At 39.3% G+C, this 16,859-nt stretch overlaps 1 protein-coding gene across 1 annotated transcript in view; it reads right to left on the bottom strand.

Moving 5' to 3' along the window:
• CPNE4 (copine 4) overlaps positions 1-16,859 on the bottom strand; it is a 244,111-nt gene that overhangs the window by 43,313 nt on the left and 183,939 nt on the right. The window contains exons 8-10 of the mRNA XM_072851433.1: positions 12,538-12,636; positions 3,211-3,297; positions 2,547-2,606 (exon numbers count right to left, since the gene is read on the bottom strand). Of these exons, the coding sequence (XP_072707534.1) occupies positions 2,547-2,606; positions 3,211-3,297; positions 12,538-12,636 (246 nt within the window). The remainder of the gene's footprint in view (positions 1-2,546; positions 2,607-3,210; positions 3,298-12,537; positions 12,637-16,859) is intronic.

Genomic DNA, 16,859 nt, shown 5'->3' with positions numbered 1-16,859 from the left:
CTCTATTTCAGTTGTCTAAATTAACCAAATTAGGACTATGTGACAAGGAGATTATATGATGTGTGCAGAAAGCAAGGGAGCATTGAATATCTCCCCTGTAGGCTGCACCCTTTTGCTTCAGTGCCCTCTGGAGAATCTCTGATACGTTTCTGGAAACAGCAACACATCTCACAACCAGCCTGTGCTATCAGCACCGGGGACTGGTGCAACTGAGATAGGAGGAAGTAAAATATGCAGACAGCCAGCTTGTGACGATCTTTAAGTAGAACCACTAGGTTATGCATGAACAGAGCTACAGGCACAGAGACATCCACAACAGCTTCCCTTGAGTCCATGTAGGTTGAAAACTGATAGTGATGAGTTTACACAATTCTTTAGCTGGTGGATTTACCATTGAGGTCAGTGGTAATTCAGGGATCTCCACAGTTCACAGTATAATGGATCTTTCATTTCCTTTATGTCCTCACTGCCCGTTCTTGCAGATGAGTTTACCTAAGTTTCCTATTATCAATGGTTTTGTTTCATTTCAGCAAAATAAAGCAGTAAAATAGTAAAATATAGTAGAAGCAATACTATCAGTCAGATATATCAAGAAATCCATTTTAACACAGCAGTTTTCAATGTGTGGTTTGCAGCTTGCTAAATAGGAAATCTGCGAGAAGTAAATAAAAGGGAAGCAAACTGCCACGACCTTTCAGTGCACGGTGTAAAGACTTGCTCTTCCATTGGAAAACATTTAGGAGGAATCAAAAAGAGTTTGAAAAGCACAGCTGTAAGATAATCATACATATATCCCTAGACACTTTCTAATGGTTACAGTGCTCCTGTGCTTGTGCTAGACTTGTGGGAAATGCATATTAACCAGTCTTTGCATGTGTTCAAGCATCTGCCCTGGTTAGAAAGGGCTTTTAAATATTACTTGAAGACATTACTGTCTTTCTGCTAATGACCTGGAACACATTTGATAATTGAGTTCTTCCAGTTATATTTTTAGGGAGGAAATGTCAGGAAAGAGAAATTAAAGGGGTTTCCAGGGATTGGCAAGTTTCAGATTTAGGGAGAAATGGGCATTGCAGGCATGTGGGGATAACAGAAGAAGAAGCCGGGTAAGGTGGAGAGGTAATTACACAGGATGCTTTGCTTGAAAGAAGACAGCTATAAAGATCTTTGTCCACTACAGTAGGTATTTCCTTCAAAACCAGAAACAGTCCTCAGTTCTGGGTGTTACCCAATGAGTTTGCGAGGTGTACTGGCAAAGTGCACGTTTGACACCTCAAAAAGCAGATTCGTACACAAGAAGACAATCCACTGCTGTCTAGAGCTGCTGCTGGTGCTGGAACTTTCTGTTTGGACAAAAAAAACTTTCTTTTTTTGTTAAATCTTTTTGGAAAATGAAGGCTTGTCTGGAAAAAGTGAAATGGAACATTTCAGTAGCATCCAATGTCTGATACTTGATACCTGGGAGCAGAAACAGGGCAGGGTGCTACAGAAAAAGAAAAGAACTCCAGAAGAAGAATATTATCCTGGAGCATTAGATTTTATCCTTGTAACTGGCATGAAACTAGAAGTCACATAAACCAGACTAGAACTGAACCACAATCTGTATTCCTGTGCTGTGGGAAATACTGATATATTATTTTATTTTACTTTACTTTATTTCCCAGATTCAAAATACCAAAAAAAAAAGAAAAAAAAAGAAAAAAAAATCAAAACTACACAGCATTAAATGTTTATAAAAATGATTATTTGGAAATGCAAAATATTGTATTTCTGTTTATGGAGAGCTCCGCAAATCATTTTATCCTCTGTTCCTTGAACTGAATAGCTTCTGAATTCGCTCTAAGTTACAACCTTGTCCCCCTGTAGTGCCATCTTACTGCTGGTAGTTATGGCTGAGGTACAAAACATCAGCATCTACCATAGCATTTATGCCAGACTGATGGAGAGAGGTCACTGGCTGGACTATGTCTCTGCCTGTGACTTTCTGTATGGCACCATTAGAGGGGAAACAACAAACAGAATGCAGTACTCATTCTGGAAAGGAAGACTGACCCATAGGATTGATGAACAGGACATCTAACATTTAAGTAGCTAAAGGCAGGTGAGATGAAATCCCCCCCCCCATGACACAGTCCCAGCAAGGGAATTTATTTGAAATTCTTGTGAACAAACTGAGGCTTGAAAGCCAAAGGCCAGTCAGCACTTTCACAGGGGCTAATTCAGTTCTCCAGCTTTTGGGACTGCGTGTAGCTCAGATGGAACTGGTGGGACTACACCAGCTTAGCTTCTCACCCCTGTATGAAGTTGTCTTTACTTTTTGCACCATGATTGTCATTGCTGTAAAACATAAAAGTAAATCAGCATGTGTGAGAAAAATCTTACTGCATTAGCATAGTTTTATTTTCTGGGCTTAATACATTTTGCAAGAAGACCTTAATAATTTACCAAGGAATGGCATGTAAGAATCATTTCTCTGCAAAAGTAATGAATCAGTATCTAAGGGAATTCCCTTTCTTTAAATCAAGTTAGAGAAGTAAGACACTTACTGTAAACTGTATTTGGCAGCCTCCCATGATATAATCTAAGAAAGAATGCATCTTGTGGATCTGCAGACAAGAAAGCAAGACATTCAAATTAGCTGTGTACAGCTAAAACATCAGAGAACTGCCTGAAAAAAGTAAACTGGAAGGAAGGAAGAGACCAACTGAAAATAAGGTAAAGGAAGAAAGCGTTAAATATAGTTTGAGACAGAAACAAAAATGTAAACACAGAAAATATAAAAATTCTAAAACTACAGAAAGGAAAATTCACATCAAAAGTAGAACCAAGCTCTGCTCCTTCTCAGTGGGAAGTCAGTGGAAATTTTGCTATTGGTTTAGGAGGAACAAGAGCAATTTTGTAGAAATGATGGAAGGATTAGAAGGGAAACGCACAAAAGGCCAATTGCCAAGCCTGTAGGTGTAAGAGTTTAGTACTGCCTACTCCATTGCACAACAACAGGGATAGGGCAAGAGAAATGAAAGAGGAGAGTTGGGGACAGTCAACTTACTTTTGGGATTCAAGTTCTTGTCTTTACTTTTTGTAGTGGATCAGTTTCCATTGCTATTCTACAGACAGTTCCACTTTGTCATCTACATTTCCAAACACCATTAAAATATATCGCTGAGAGCTTAGTAAAGAAACAGCCAAAGGGCAAAACACGTTACTTACCTTGCACTGGTTAAGGATGACGATGCCTGAGTTCTTGTAATTTTTCTTCTTTGCTTTGTACTTGGGGTTAATGCATTCCCATTGTACCTGTGAAAAATAGCAGTCACTGTTTGAAGGAAAATTTATGTACAAATTGAATAATTAACAAAAATGGCACTGTCTGATTTCCACAGTTGACTAAATCCTATCAAATAATGGTGCACACAGAAGAAAAAATGAAAACCATGAACTATACAGATCTTAATAGAAAAAGGCCCAGGGCAAACACCCGTCTTCAAACATATATGTATGGACACAGCACTGAGAGAGATATACAGATTCGTGTACTGTCATCTTCCAGTCTTGCAGGTTCGGGTGTACATAAGGAAGATTGTGAATCTTTTGAGATCATTTAAAAGGAGGAAAAAAAGAGGGAACTTAATACAAATGAGAATACTGGAGGGAGCAGCCCAATGCATTGTATTAACTACAAAACTGCCTACGCAGTAACACTGGTGTTTTGTACTAAACTCATGATTAGAGAAATTCTGATCAGAGATAGTCTCACTCTCTCTTGAAAGAGGGCAACAGTTTCTCCTTTAAGTCTGACAGTAAAATAAAAAGTTAAGAAAATCACTAAAAAGTGCACAAAGATGCAGTTAACTAATTACTGATATATTTGAAAATTATCCCTAAGAATATATTAAAACCCCTTTTTGAGAATATTCTGATTAGTTTTATTTACAAATAGTCAATTTTACAGCAAAATAGTCCTACCTTGTCACTGAATTACATTGTCTTGTTCCCATCATAACATCTCCCTGAGTCTTACTGATTTCCACTTCAAATGTTCTGCACTCTGGTTTCAGGCAGATTGATAAGGCCAAGCTTTCAGACCTCTAATGACTATATATTATTCATGTCTCTTACTGCAGGATTAAAATATATGTTTGTACACGCAAGTATCTATTGGCATTTGTAAATCCAGATTTGTATAGGTAATGTGTTATTAAATATGGTTAAGAACATTACTATTTTCTTTCAGGGCATTGTTTTCAAGTGCTGGGAGAAAACATGTGAGCTGCTAATGTTATGCTGGGTAACATAAAGAATATATCTCCAAAGGGAACCAGGATGGTCTATTATCTGAAAATCCCTATTATGACATTTTGAAATGAAACAGATCTGTCTTAAGTGTTACAATGCTTTGTCTATAGTGAAGACCTTCATATAAGATCTGTCTGAGCAAAGTGTTTGAACACGTAAAATCATTTTCACCTTATGAACAGCCCCAGCAATTTAATCGAGCTTCAAACCACTGCCTAACAGCAATTACTTGGATGTCCCTGAAGTATTTAAAACTTAGAGCTTTTGCCAAATGTCAAAAAAGGGAAGGCAAAACATATGGCTTTGGAGCAATATGAGGCCTTATCTGCACAGGAGAGGAGGAGTATTTTCATCACTGTGTTACTGGAGACAGGTGACAGAGCAAAGAATAGGAAAAGACAAAAAAATATTCCAACTGCAGGAAGCACATCTGCTTGCTCTTCCAGTTAGCCTGCAGCTCAATTATTTGTCTTGTGAAATGAATTTTCCAACTGAGAAGACAGGCAGACACAGGCCCACATGTTCAGGGGAAATCCTCCATAAACATTTTTTCTCTACTCAGGAGAAGCAGTCAGGCTTAAGAAATAAAAGCCTTTCTCTCCAAGTAAAGAGAGCGCTCTGTGACACAGCACCAGAGTGCAATAAGCTCATATTTGGGAAAGCAATCTGACAGGGAGGCAAAAGCACTGCCCACTTGCATCTTGATACAATGCTGTCCGGCAAAATGGTTTAGCATACAGTTGTCTCCAAACTTATTGGAAGCATTCCTACAGAGAAATTGTGCTGTCTGTATATTACAAAGAAACTGTAATATATCAAATAGAGAGAAAAAATAGGAGTCAGGATTTGTGTTCCTCCCTTTGACACTGAACTACACTGCAGAGACCTTATTGCTTTCCCCTGAACGTCCAAGGTACACTTCTTTAATTTTATCATCCTCCAACATGAACACTTTTCAATGTGTATGTTTAAACAAGGCCTGACCTATATGAACCCTCACACTATGCACATAATTCCTCTCCTTGGGAAAAGGATTATTTAAGCCTGCTAAACATTATGTTCATGTAATTGGTTTCTGGAAGAAGTTTACACTATCTAAGGACCAAAGTGGCATAAAACACTACTTCAGGGGAAAAAAATCTGTGCCTGTGGCCAGCCTCTCAGCTTCTCTGTGCTAACTGTAAAATGCAACTAGGAATGTTCACCTACCTTTGCAATGCATTTTGAGATGTATGGATGACAATTCTCAGCAACTATCTAAAGCTCATGAAAATATTCCATGTGCAAGTCACTAACATGTCATTGGCTGATGTGGATAATAAAGCAAAGGAAAGAACAGACTAACAAATTCCTAGAAAGTAGGAAAACAGAAAGAAGAACAATTTTGCACCTATTAAATCTGTTGATGTGATAGTATAAAGAAGGGAAGGGGACAGGAGAGGACAGAAGGAAGCAGTCCTTTCCCAATTCATAGGCTTAAAAAACCAATAAGACTGTTTTACATAAAACTCTCAATCTTCACTTACACACGAAGATCCAGTTCTGACCTTGGCAATTCCCACAGTTCGAGCTGAAGATGTGACAAGCATCATTTGAAGGAAATATACAGGCCTTGTCATATCTCCAGCTCTTCTAAAGGGAATAGAGTCCAGAATACAGCTCTAAGCAGGTAAGTAATAACAAGAAACAATTTTCAAATATTTTGCTTGCACTGTGAGGCCAAGTTCAATTTTCAGTCTGTTCCTACATTCCCAGTATCGATTTGGTATCTGACTTTTTTTAATTGATTCATTTTTGTCTCTTAAATTAACTTTTCAATTGAGAGGAAACTAATGCAAAAGGCTGCAATCTGACACTAACGGTAAACATTGTGAAGTTTGAATTCATCATTCTGAAAGTCACTTAGCATTTCCTCCAAATGCCTGGCAGCTTCAGGCTATGCAAGCTCTTTCCCTGTCAAACCACACAGTGAATCTGAAACAGAAAGCAACCTGGTTTTAACTATCTCCTGGTAATTTAATATAAGTACTGTTGCAAATGTTGGTAATGAACCCCCAGACTATACTGCTTTGGTGTTTCTTTCATACCCTGAAATTTAAACCACCGTGCGGAGAATTTCTGAATGTAAAACAAACTATCTCCATCCAGTTATTCTTCAGTGAAAGTCAGCAAACCAATGCTAACACTTGTAAGGTCCTAATCCTCTCCTTGCTGTAATGAGGAGACACAGATCCCTCAATAGGAGGTGTTACTCTCTGCAGCGAAGGATGCTGCCTTCCCAAACATCCTTACCCCTTCTCTTACCAAACCTTCAGAAGAGAAGAGGAAACGGTGCAACCACCCATGCCACAAACCAGCAAAGGGAAGTGGAGATCACTATGTGTACGCAGCCATTGTAGAACCGAAATTTGAACAGTATGTGGCTACCAATAGTGCAAGCTATTCAGAGAAAGAAATGAAGGTGTCAGGAGAGTTTCATGTAGGCTAAGGCAAGAGAAATCATGCTACAGAGCAGTTGCTTTCTGTGGGAGACTGTGCTTGCACACGAGGACATCAGGTAGTCCTGTGAGGAAAGGGCTGGAGAGCTATGGCAAAGTGTGGGTTATCATTAGCATGTTCTCTTGCCTCCCCTGCAATTCTTCTGCTTCTCTCTTGTTCCCTCACATACAGCTGCTGCAACGAATTGCATAGTTTGTAAATGACAGAGGAGGCATCACGGTCTAATGGACAGGGAGAAAAAAAACAATCGATAGCAGGCAGCATTATATCCTGCATTATCCCTTTCTGATGCCTCAAGAAAAGCAAGTCACTTTTAAGTGAACTGCAACTCCTCCTGCCCGAAAGGCTAGTTTATTCCTGCCATCCCTTCAGGCAAGAGGACAGAAGGTTTTGTTTTTTTTTTTTTTCTCCTTCTGTCCCAGAAAGACATCCACCATGGGAGAAGAGCTGTTTTTAATCACTATCAGAGGTTTCCTCTGGAAACTTGCACCTGGGGAATGAAGTGAAAATCACAGCGTTTCTTGTTTCCCCAGCCAAGGCCCCCAGCCTCACCCGCACTCCCGAGGTTGCACCACTGGTTGCCTAATCACACGGTTGCCTAATCACACGGTTGCCTGCCACACGATGTGGCAGGTCCCTGACATGGCTGCACCCTCCTCTGAGGCTTCTGTTCCCCTCTCTGGGGTCAGCAGCAGCTGCCGATGTTGCAGACAGTCCTGGATGAACCTGCCTGTCTCCTGATAAAACTAGACATGGAATTGTCCACTGGTGTCAATGAACTCCTTGGCACATTACCAAAGGCTTAAAGTTCTCATCCTTGCTCAGTTGTTTGAAGAGCTACCTGATGCAAAGGCCCTGAGTTAGGATCATAGTCAGATATCTGGACAAATGGGGGAACCCAGCTCAGATCCCCTCAGGACCCCATTCAATCTTGTGCACCTCAGCAGCCCTCCTCGCCCCACTAAAGACACCCCGAACTTGTGGGAATGTCAGTGGAGGTGGTAAGTACAGTAGGGTTTCTTCCTCCCCTTTCCCTTTTGTGTGTGTATGTGTACACGCTTGTCCATTTTTATCTAATACAAGAACAGATTTTCCCCTTATGTAACTCCCATGCTGCATGGGGATCCAGGTGGTTTATGTTTCTATGACTTTTTTTCCCCCAAATCCCTCTGGTTTTATTGCCTCTTTTTAAAAAAAAAAATTGTGACTTTTCTACTTAGTGGAGGATTTCTCCTTTCAACTACGAAAAGCTTTAATAGTCCTTAAATTTTTATCAAGCTTTTCTAATCTTGTTTTCAAATGTTTGATAGATTAATATTAGAACACCTTATAAAACTGCCACTGTACACACATATTAAAAGTATATATCATTCACATATTTGGGACAAATCCTAAGCATACAATAAACTCAAAGTATTTACTAGTATTTCACTAAAAAAAATAACTGTCACAAATAGGGATGGACTTGTTCTTACTGTGTTTTCTTGTGTCAAGATTATGGTGAAGGAGTAAATGATGAATTTTGGAATGGTGAAAAATGCTAAATAGAAGGTTTAGAAATGCCCTGTTCAGATGTGCATTTGAACAACAGGATGTCTTTGTGCCATTTTTTATTGGTGGTCAGTACAAAAACAGGCTAGGTGTGACAACAAGGTAGTTATTATGGAACAGAAACTCATACCAAGCTATTATCCTGAGGTTGTTCATGATCAGTAAGTCTTCTTAAACAGCATGAATTAATTTCACCTGTACCACCAACCAAAGACCTTCAAACTTTCCCAGAATTCAGTCCTTTCCATTGAGAAGCAACTGTTACTCTGAAGGAGTAATAATTCAAGTCTTGTGAATCTCACCCAGGACCTGCCACATTTAGGAAAGAAATTCATAAACTGCTCATGCCATTCCTGATCAAAACAGGTAATCAGTCATTCAGAGAAGGAATCTTATCTCCTTCCTTCACACACTACTCGTTCAACCACTAGCAAGCTGCCAGTGCTAGATTCACAGCATTTATCTAAATGATGCCTGGTCTTAAACACAAATTCCCAAGAAATCTCACAGTGGAAGCAAGCCAGCAAGCCAAATATAAGCTCATCTAATCAGAGGCTGATATTCAAAATTTGCAATAATCAGTACCCAGCCCAGGAATGGAATTGAAACAGTCTTAGAAGCACCATCACCTCCTTTAAGTAAGTAGGTGACACATATCCATTCTGACCATCTCAAGTGGTTCTGTAGCAGTTGATAGATTGGCTACAGGATACTTTTATCTTGCAGCCAAGAGGGGGAGGTTGAAGAATGGGACAGAATACTCTGTGCTTTCTGGAGAACAAACTATGTGCAATTAAAAGGCAACTTCAAGATCCTTGTCAACTCCTCCAGAGATGAGGTGAGCTGATGAAATGGTGAGAAGTACTAGCAGTTCACAGATGACACACAGTTCTTCCTGCTCAACAGCACAAACTACTAGGTTACTCCCACCCTTATTGCTTAATGCTTTTATGACAACTTGTGGAGCTGATACCAAGTAATACAGATGTTGCTGATAGGCAGAGAGGGAGAGCCATGCCACTGGTGTAGCCTCCTTTAACACCGCACAGATTTGCAGCTGGTACTTAAGGAGAGTTCCTGGATCCCCCATCAATTATAAATGTTCCCTCCTATTCTCTCTCGTTGCCTGGGAGAGTGAAAAACCCTGGTTGACAATCACTAGGGTGTTTTGATTATCTTTTAATTAACTTTTGACAGAACTATAGCAATGTACTGTAGCTGGCCATAAAGTCTACTGCACAAAACAAAATATAACCAGAATAAAAAGTTTCACTGTGTCTCCGTAGCAACTTAAACAGGGATGTCAGACCCGAGTTCTGCTCTTCACACTGGCTTCCACAGCATCTGAGATTAAATTCGAGGTTTTGGTCCTCATCTTTGACACTCACTGTTGTGATGCTATGTGAAAGAATGCCTAACGCCATGGGCTAAAGGATGTAGCTGGCGGTTTTATTCCTCTGACTGAAAGAATTACTACATGGAAAACAGAACATTTTCTGGTCTGAGGCTATGAAAAAGTCTCTTCTAGAAAAGAAGGGCTCTGTCTAACCTACTCATCTCCTCACTCACATATAATTACATTTCTCTGATGTGGCCTTCCTTATTAGAAATAGCTAGCAACACATCCACTGGAAGGCAAAACACCTTTCTCCTCCTCTGCCATTCCCTCAAGGTTTACTAAACCCCCTTTATTCAAAGTAAACACTCCATTGCACATGCTTTTTCTTTGGGGAGAATAAAACTAAAGAAAAAACTGACAAATGCTGATCACATTACTTAATGTTGCACAAAGGATGTTGAGATAAACCATGCACTGAGATGTATTTATGGGGTCCACAGCTAATGGCATATATTGCCTTTAGCAGCAAAAATTATTTCTGAAGAATAATTTTCTGAAGAATAATTTTCTGAAGAATAAAAGGAGAGACAATGAGAGAGGAAGGGACAGAGAGAGAGAGAGAAAGAGGAGAAAACAGAGAAAAAGGAGAGAGGATGAGGGAGGAAGAGAGGGACAGAAGGAGAGAGAAAGAGAGAAAGGGAAAGGGAAATTGCTCTCTGGCTCCAGCCAAGTGACAAGTGACATGGTCTCCCACACAAGCGACCTCTCCTGTACAACATGTGATCACAATCTTTTTTCCATAACTATATCATTTTCACCAGGATTTGCTCAAACTCCCTACTGCTTGTTCTTGCCTGTCATGCTATTAGTGCTCACTGAAGCCTGCTTTCATCAGGTGCAAGAGCCATCTAGCATGTGCATGTATATTTTCTGGGCAATATTTATTAGCCACTTAAATGACTATTACCTACTATCTTATCCACTAAATCATGTTTTCCTCTAGAATAGACTACAAAACAAGGATTAGAAAAGAGGAGGGGGGAGAAGGACTGATTCTCACATTGGTGGCAATTGTGTCCTGTGAGAACTGGCTATAACAACAGCATTGGGTTTTGCAGGTGCAAGCCCACAGAATAACTGCACAGTACCAACAGAATGAGAGCAACAAAGAAGAAATAATGCCACAATGCCTTAGGCGTGTGGAGGAGAAAAGCTGCACTTTTGCAGTGAAAAGCAGATTGCAATGTTACAGGAGAAAGGCAGCCTACCGAATGACAAATGGCAGGCCCTTAGCAAGACAAAGGCTCAGGCACTTAAAGCACTGTGCAACATTAAAACATTCCTGGACGGCACTCTGATACTGCAGTGTCAGCCTAGAACAAGAACTGACAAATGGCTGTACTAACTTCTTATGCCTCTGAAAGAGTAACTATGCTTTTCGCTAACTGAGGATGAAAAGAGCACACTTTCTCCATCACAATAAAGAATATGTAGTTTATCCTTCACAGCCATTCCTGGCACTCCGGACTGCAAGTCTCTTGTCTTGGCCAACAAGCTGTCTCTTTGGGAAGGACTGTGATGCTCTTTTGAAGACATTTACATTGGAAATGCACACCCTTTACCACTCTCACACAGTCCCTTTCCCAGCCATGGGTATTTGTATACAAAATTGGAGTGTTGTCACATCACTGGCCTTGTTAATGTTACTCACTCTGGAATCTGTTTACCTCTTTAGGTAGGTTTTATTTCCACTCAAATTCAGTTTGGTTTAAGTTTTGATCCTCTGACTTAATTTGAGAGAACAAAACAGGGTTTCATTTACGCTCAAGTTCTGTTCAGAAGTTATTTATAATGGGTTAATATATGACGGATACATACCAACAGTATTTTACATGCATGAGCAACATTTGCTAAACTCTAGGTGGTTCTAAGAACATCAGTAGAAAACACCTAGAAGAATCATATAAACCTCTTGACCTATGGAATAGCCTGACTGCTTACCATTTACTAAACACCTTCTGACTCTTTGTTAGCTTTCTATTAACACATTATAAACAGAACCTTAATATAAAGCCCAAATAAAGCTTATTAGGCATTTGTGTTTGGTTTTGAGATAATCATGAAGCAGTGAATACAAATTATCAGCAGATTAGAAAGTCAATATTTTTAACTCTTCCTCAGACAATTTATCAAAACTAACACCTTCAGGAGTAAGTAATAATAGGAAATTACAATTTCTGGAATTAGATATGCCAAATCATTTATCATATTCAATAATTACCATCAACTTCAATTTGAAAAGATGAGGCTGACATAAAGAAGTTAAATTATTAATAAGCTAACAATTTCATTTTCCCTTAAGACTGTCATTCATGAGATATTTAGGAAACAGATTAGTTTCATCATGATGGGTTCAAGTTAGAGCTGGCAGCAATGAACGCAGCACATGAGAAATGGAGGAAGACGGAGAATGACCCTCACCCAGTAAAGGCCAGTAGCGAAATGCTTTGAGTACCCAGACTGGGCATCGGTTTTGCTGTAACAGCACAGCACCTCACAGAAACCATGTGCTTTGGCTCAAAGGAAATAAATCTTAGCAGAAAGAAATGCTTGTAGAATGTGAACTAGAAAAAGACCTTAAGTACTTCAGGCATGGAAGTACAGGAAAGGCTGCTTTTTGCATTTTCAGATTAGCATGTCCAGATAACAGTAAAACGTATGGGAGAGATCAACACAGCAACTAACTTCTGAGAGACAATAAGGCAATGTCACTTACTTTATTACAGGATTGTCTGAGGAACACTGCTCTACAAAGCTTACACATTGAGATTGCTTGGGTGGTTTCCACTTACCTGTCTTCCTTCCATAGCTCCTCGCATTTCCTTGAAAGTCGAGCTAAATTCTCCAATGAAGTCATGCTTTCCGTTGGAATCCCAGTCCCAAACTATGCACTGAGGAGGCAAAGGGGAAAAGAACAAAAGAGCACATTTTTCTTCATCTAGAAAACAGGTTTTATGGAAAAATACCACAGGAGAAATTACGATATGCATTGGGTGACATATTAAAAACATATTCTTGTCCAGATCAGAATGAAATGACAAGTGGAATCTCAACACAGCTTGCTGCTGACAGTTGTGTATTATGGAGTTGGCTGATGAAAGCAAGTTCATGTATTTTAGAAAGAAAGGATTCCTTGACTCCATCTTTTTGCTAGGTGTAAAAATACAGGATTATGTGTATTTGCATGTTCATGGTCAAATGGTGTCCTGAATTAAGAGTAACTTACCTCATTGAAGTGCTTTACAAGTACAAATTAATATTCAAAACACTAGCTGCCATGGGCAAACTTTACCATTCTCATTTTTACAGTCAGTGAAGGTGAGACAATAGTTACAGAGATCATTTTCTGAAATGGCTTTGAATTTATACACATCAGTGTTTGGTGCCCATATCTTGGCTGTTTTCCAGTGTTGCTTGACAGTGACTATTCAAACCAAACCTCGTTGGTAGTAATTCCTAAATTCATGCATAAACACGAATATCTCAATGAGTTTGAGCTGCAAGAATTTTATTTTACAGGCATTGCTAAATACAATTCAGCTAACCAAGACTGAAGCACATAGCAATAACTACATGCTTTCCTAAATATTAATTTTAAAACTGGCCCAAAGACAACAAAGGGGCTCACAACTTTAAAGAACAAAATACCAAATTCAGCCTCATGGTCTCCCTAGATAAAGCTTGCATACATTGACAGAATCAGGAGGCCTTTACTGAAAATGTCCTGCTATAAAATATCTCTTGTTCTTATTTTTTTTAAAGCAGAAATGCCTCAAAGCCATCTGCACTGTCACATGAGCAGTGCACTGACATTTGGCTATCAGATGGCTTTGACAGTAACTTTGACTCCCTCCTGAGGGCCAGGGTCTTCTAGGTCTGCGCATGGGTGTGGGGTGAGGACTGCATTTGTAGAAGTAGTAGAGGAGCTCCCCGCTGAGAAAGGCAGGAATGAAACATAACTGGGAGTGGCGGGGCAGCAATAGTAGGGTACCAGGCTTAACAACAGTGGGTTTTATCAGGCCACTTTGTCTCAACAAGGCTCAGTGCTTTCAACCCAGCACTGGTAGTCAGACAAGACAAGAGGAAGAGTGAGGTTTGCTCCTCAGAGAGTCCTCAAGCCATTTGAAGTTTGCTTGGTCCAAAGGGGCACTTTGAGTTCATCCAGAAGGGAACTGAAATCACTGGATCTCGACTGGATCTTGAGTGTTAAATATTTCCAGAAAAGCATTTTATTGAAACAGACTTCCATGTCCACCAGCTATGCTTTCTAACCAGCCTCAATAATCCAGTCAAAGCTGGTGTGTGAGCACCGTGGCCAATCCCTTTTCACTGGACCACCAAACCCGTGGTTTGTAAATTTACTTTGAGGGTAGGGGGAAAGACTCTATAGAAAGCTTGAGATATGGGCAAAATGACTGAATTCTTTGAGTGAGAGCAAACGGGCAAAAAAAGTTTCAGGAAAAAGACTATCTAAAACAACTTAACTTACTACAGGCGGGGTCTCTCACAATGTCAGCCTTAATGGGTGTTCATCACCTAACATCCTCCCACCACAGCCATAAGTTAATAAATAGCCTCTTCCACACAAATGTTTGTCTGTGTGAGGTCCATTCACTTGAAGCATAGGTAGGAACATATTTGATTTCTACATCTAAGCCAGTTACCTGAATTTATTACGCTGTTAAGTGCCCAGGCACCTTATTTGCCTTTGTAGAAGCAACACAGGTGGTGATTTCACTAAACTCATACCTAGGACTCCTCCAGGCAGTATTCTACCACCCACATTATCATTTAGGTTCATTTTTTTTATAATGACTCTAGCTTTCTTTTGAACTTTCAACGCTGTTCCACATAGCCCCAGGAAGAGATTTGGTTCGATGCAAGGGGAATTTCTCTGATCTGTATAGAAGATGTGCAGTACAGGTACAAAGGACTGCCCACAGGGAAGGAGTACAAGCATATCTCTTATTGCTACAGACGTTAATCAGTTGAAACAGTTCACTGGTCCGGCAAAGACCTGGTTCTTGAGCCCTCTGTTACTTTTCCATCCTATCACCTGCAGTTTTGCTTACTTTTTTTATGCAGGGATCAAAGACAAAAGGAAGATCTCCAGATGAAAAAGTGAAAATATTTTGCTCTAAGACTTGGAGATCCTTTTTAGCAGCTTTGACATTGGGGGGGGTGGGTGGAGGGTAGAGGGAAAGGAGGGGGGGTGGTGGTTCCTGCATGTGTTTGTTTATAGGCTAAATTTTATACAACAGTAATCAAACGAGAGTGGGTTTCTGGTTCTGATATGGCCTGGAACAAAACTAGACACAGTATTTGCATCACTAGCAGCCCTGGAGAATTCTTTATGATGAAATCTTCACTAATAATCACTCTATGCTCATTATCAACTGCAATTTTTAGATGAGCTGGTAACAAAAAAAATCCAAGAAAAAATAATTTAATTTACAAAAAAATTCTGAAACTGTTTTTGTTTCATAGAGTTTGAAACAGATTAATTTTCTTTTTCTGTGAAATTTCTTTTTAATATAAATTAGTCAATTTTTATTGAAATTACTTTCTAAATATTTCATGAAAAAATAGATTTCATAGATGATGCACGACTAAAATTACTTTTTTTTCTGTAATGATTGTGAAAATGATTTAAGATCCCAAAAGTAACACTAAGTAAAAAGGTTTGTCAAAATGTCATAGCAAATTTGATATAAATGTACAAAAAGTACAGTTTTAGTAATGCCGGCAACTTTTCAAAAAACACTTTTGAAAAAATGGCTATTTCACAAAGAAGAAAACTAACCCTTATTGTGAAATTTTCCAATCAATCAGATTTACTTTTCAGGTTCTGTCTTTAAACTCTATTGGAGCATAAATACGAGAACAGACCCAAGGTTATCAGAGACCTCCAGGAAAAGGTACTTTGAAAAATTTATTTTAGAATGCTAACTCTTATGAAGAGGGAAAAGCTCTGAGTGATGATTTGTGGTTAGAATTTTGACTGGAGATGAGCAAAGTTAAATTACATTTAAAATGTCCACCCAACAGGGATCCAACTGCTTGTTTCTTTCAAGCTAGAGGTTTTCTAACTTTAGCTTTCAGAAAGCCAGATGGTACTTTAATCTTCATATTGGCTTCACGGAAAAGAAAAACAAGTACAGTATTATCTCAGTGCCATTTGCACAATTAGACCTAAGGGAGAAAGGGGGTTCCTGCAAGTACATCCATTACGACTTCTTTTTTTTTTTCAGAGTTTCACATCTGGCCATAGAAATTAATTGTTACTCTCTGAAAAACACGTTGTACACAGTAATGATTCTGCATTTCAGCGGTATGTGAAAAGTATTTCTGAAACATATAAATACTGGGGTCCAGAAGTTTTTATAAAACCCCACTCAGACAGATAAAATAAGCAGGGAAGGACCTTTGCAAATAATCCAGAATCAGGTAAAGACCAGAGGTCATAATCAAAGGATTATTTCCCTCTGAAATACTGTAAAGTTGTTTTTTTTTTTAAGAAGGCCCAATGTGCTTTTCAGATCAAATTCTCCATAAATCATCCTTTATCTTTAGGCAAGCCTTAATGGGCTCTTTGGGTCTGTACTCTTGCAGGTTGCTTAAGCAGATGATTAACAGTATACCTACACTCTATTAAAAGTCTCATTAATTTAAGGAGACTTTCCATATGCTTAATTTTAAACACTGGTAAATCAGTGTTCAGGTAACTGGTGAAAGAATTCAGTCTCCTACCTATTGGTTACAAGCTCAAATGCAGGGAATAAAAACTTCTATCTAATGCTGTATGATGATGGAATAGCGCTGACTGGAATGATGGAGAACATCTTCTACCCCTGCATGGTCCTTCCTCCCTCCCCAAAATACCTGCTGACTGCAGGGAGAGGGAACACTGCTTCAGGCTCTCTCAAGGAAAGGTGCTATGCCTGACAGAGCTAACCAGTAGACTCTGTTAAGAGGACATCAGAGGATCACTTCTGGGTATCCACATCTTCATTCCTTCAGCTTTTCTTGTAAATGCCACAAAACGAAAGATTACCTTTCAGGCTGAAATTGAACTTTTCAGTGGAGAAAGGTGGGAGAAAGGTCCGTTTTAAAA

This window comes from Ciconia boyciana, chromosome 2, assembly GCF_034638445.1.
Source record: "Ciconia boyciana chromosome 2, ASM3463844v1, whole genome shotgun sequence".
Classification (NCBI taxonomy): Eukaryota; Metazoa; Chordata; class Aves; order Ciconiiformes; family Ciconiidae; genus Ciconia; species Ciconia boyciana.
Note: the sequence above shows the minus strand (reverse complement) of the source record. Positions and strands in the feature narration are given on the sequence as shown.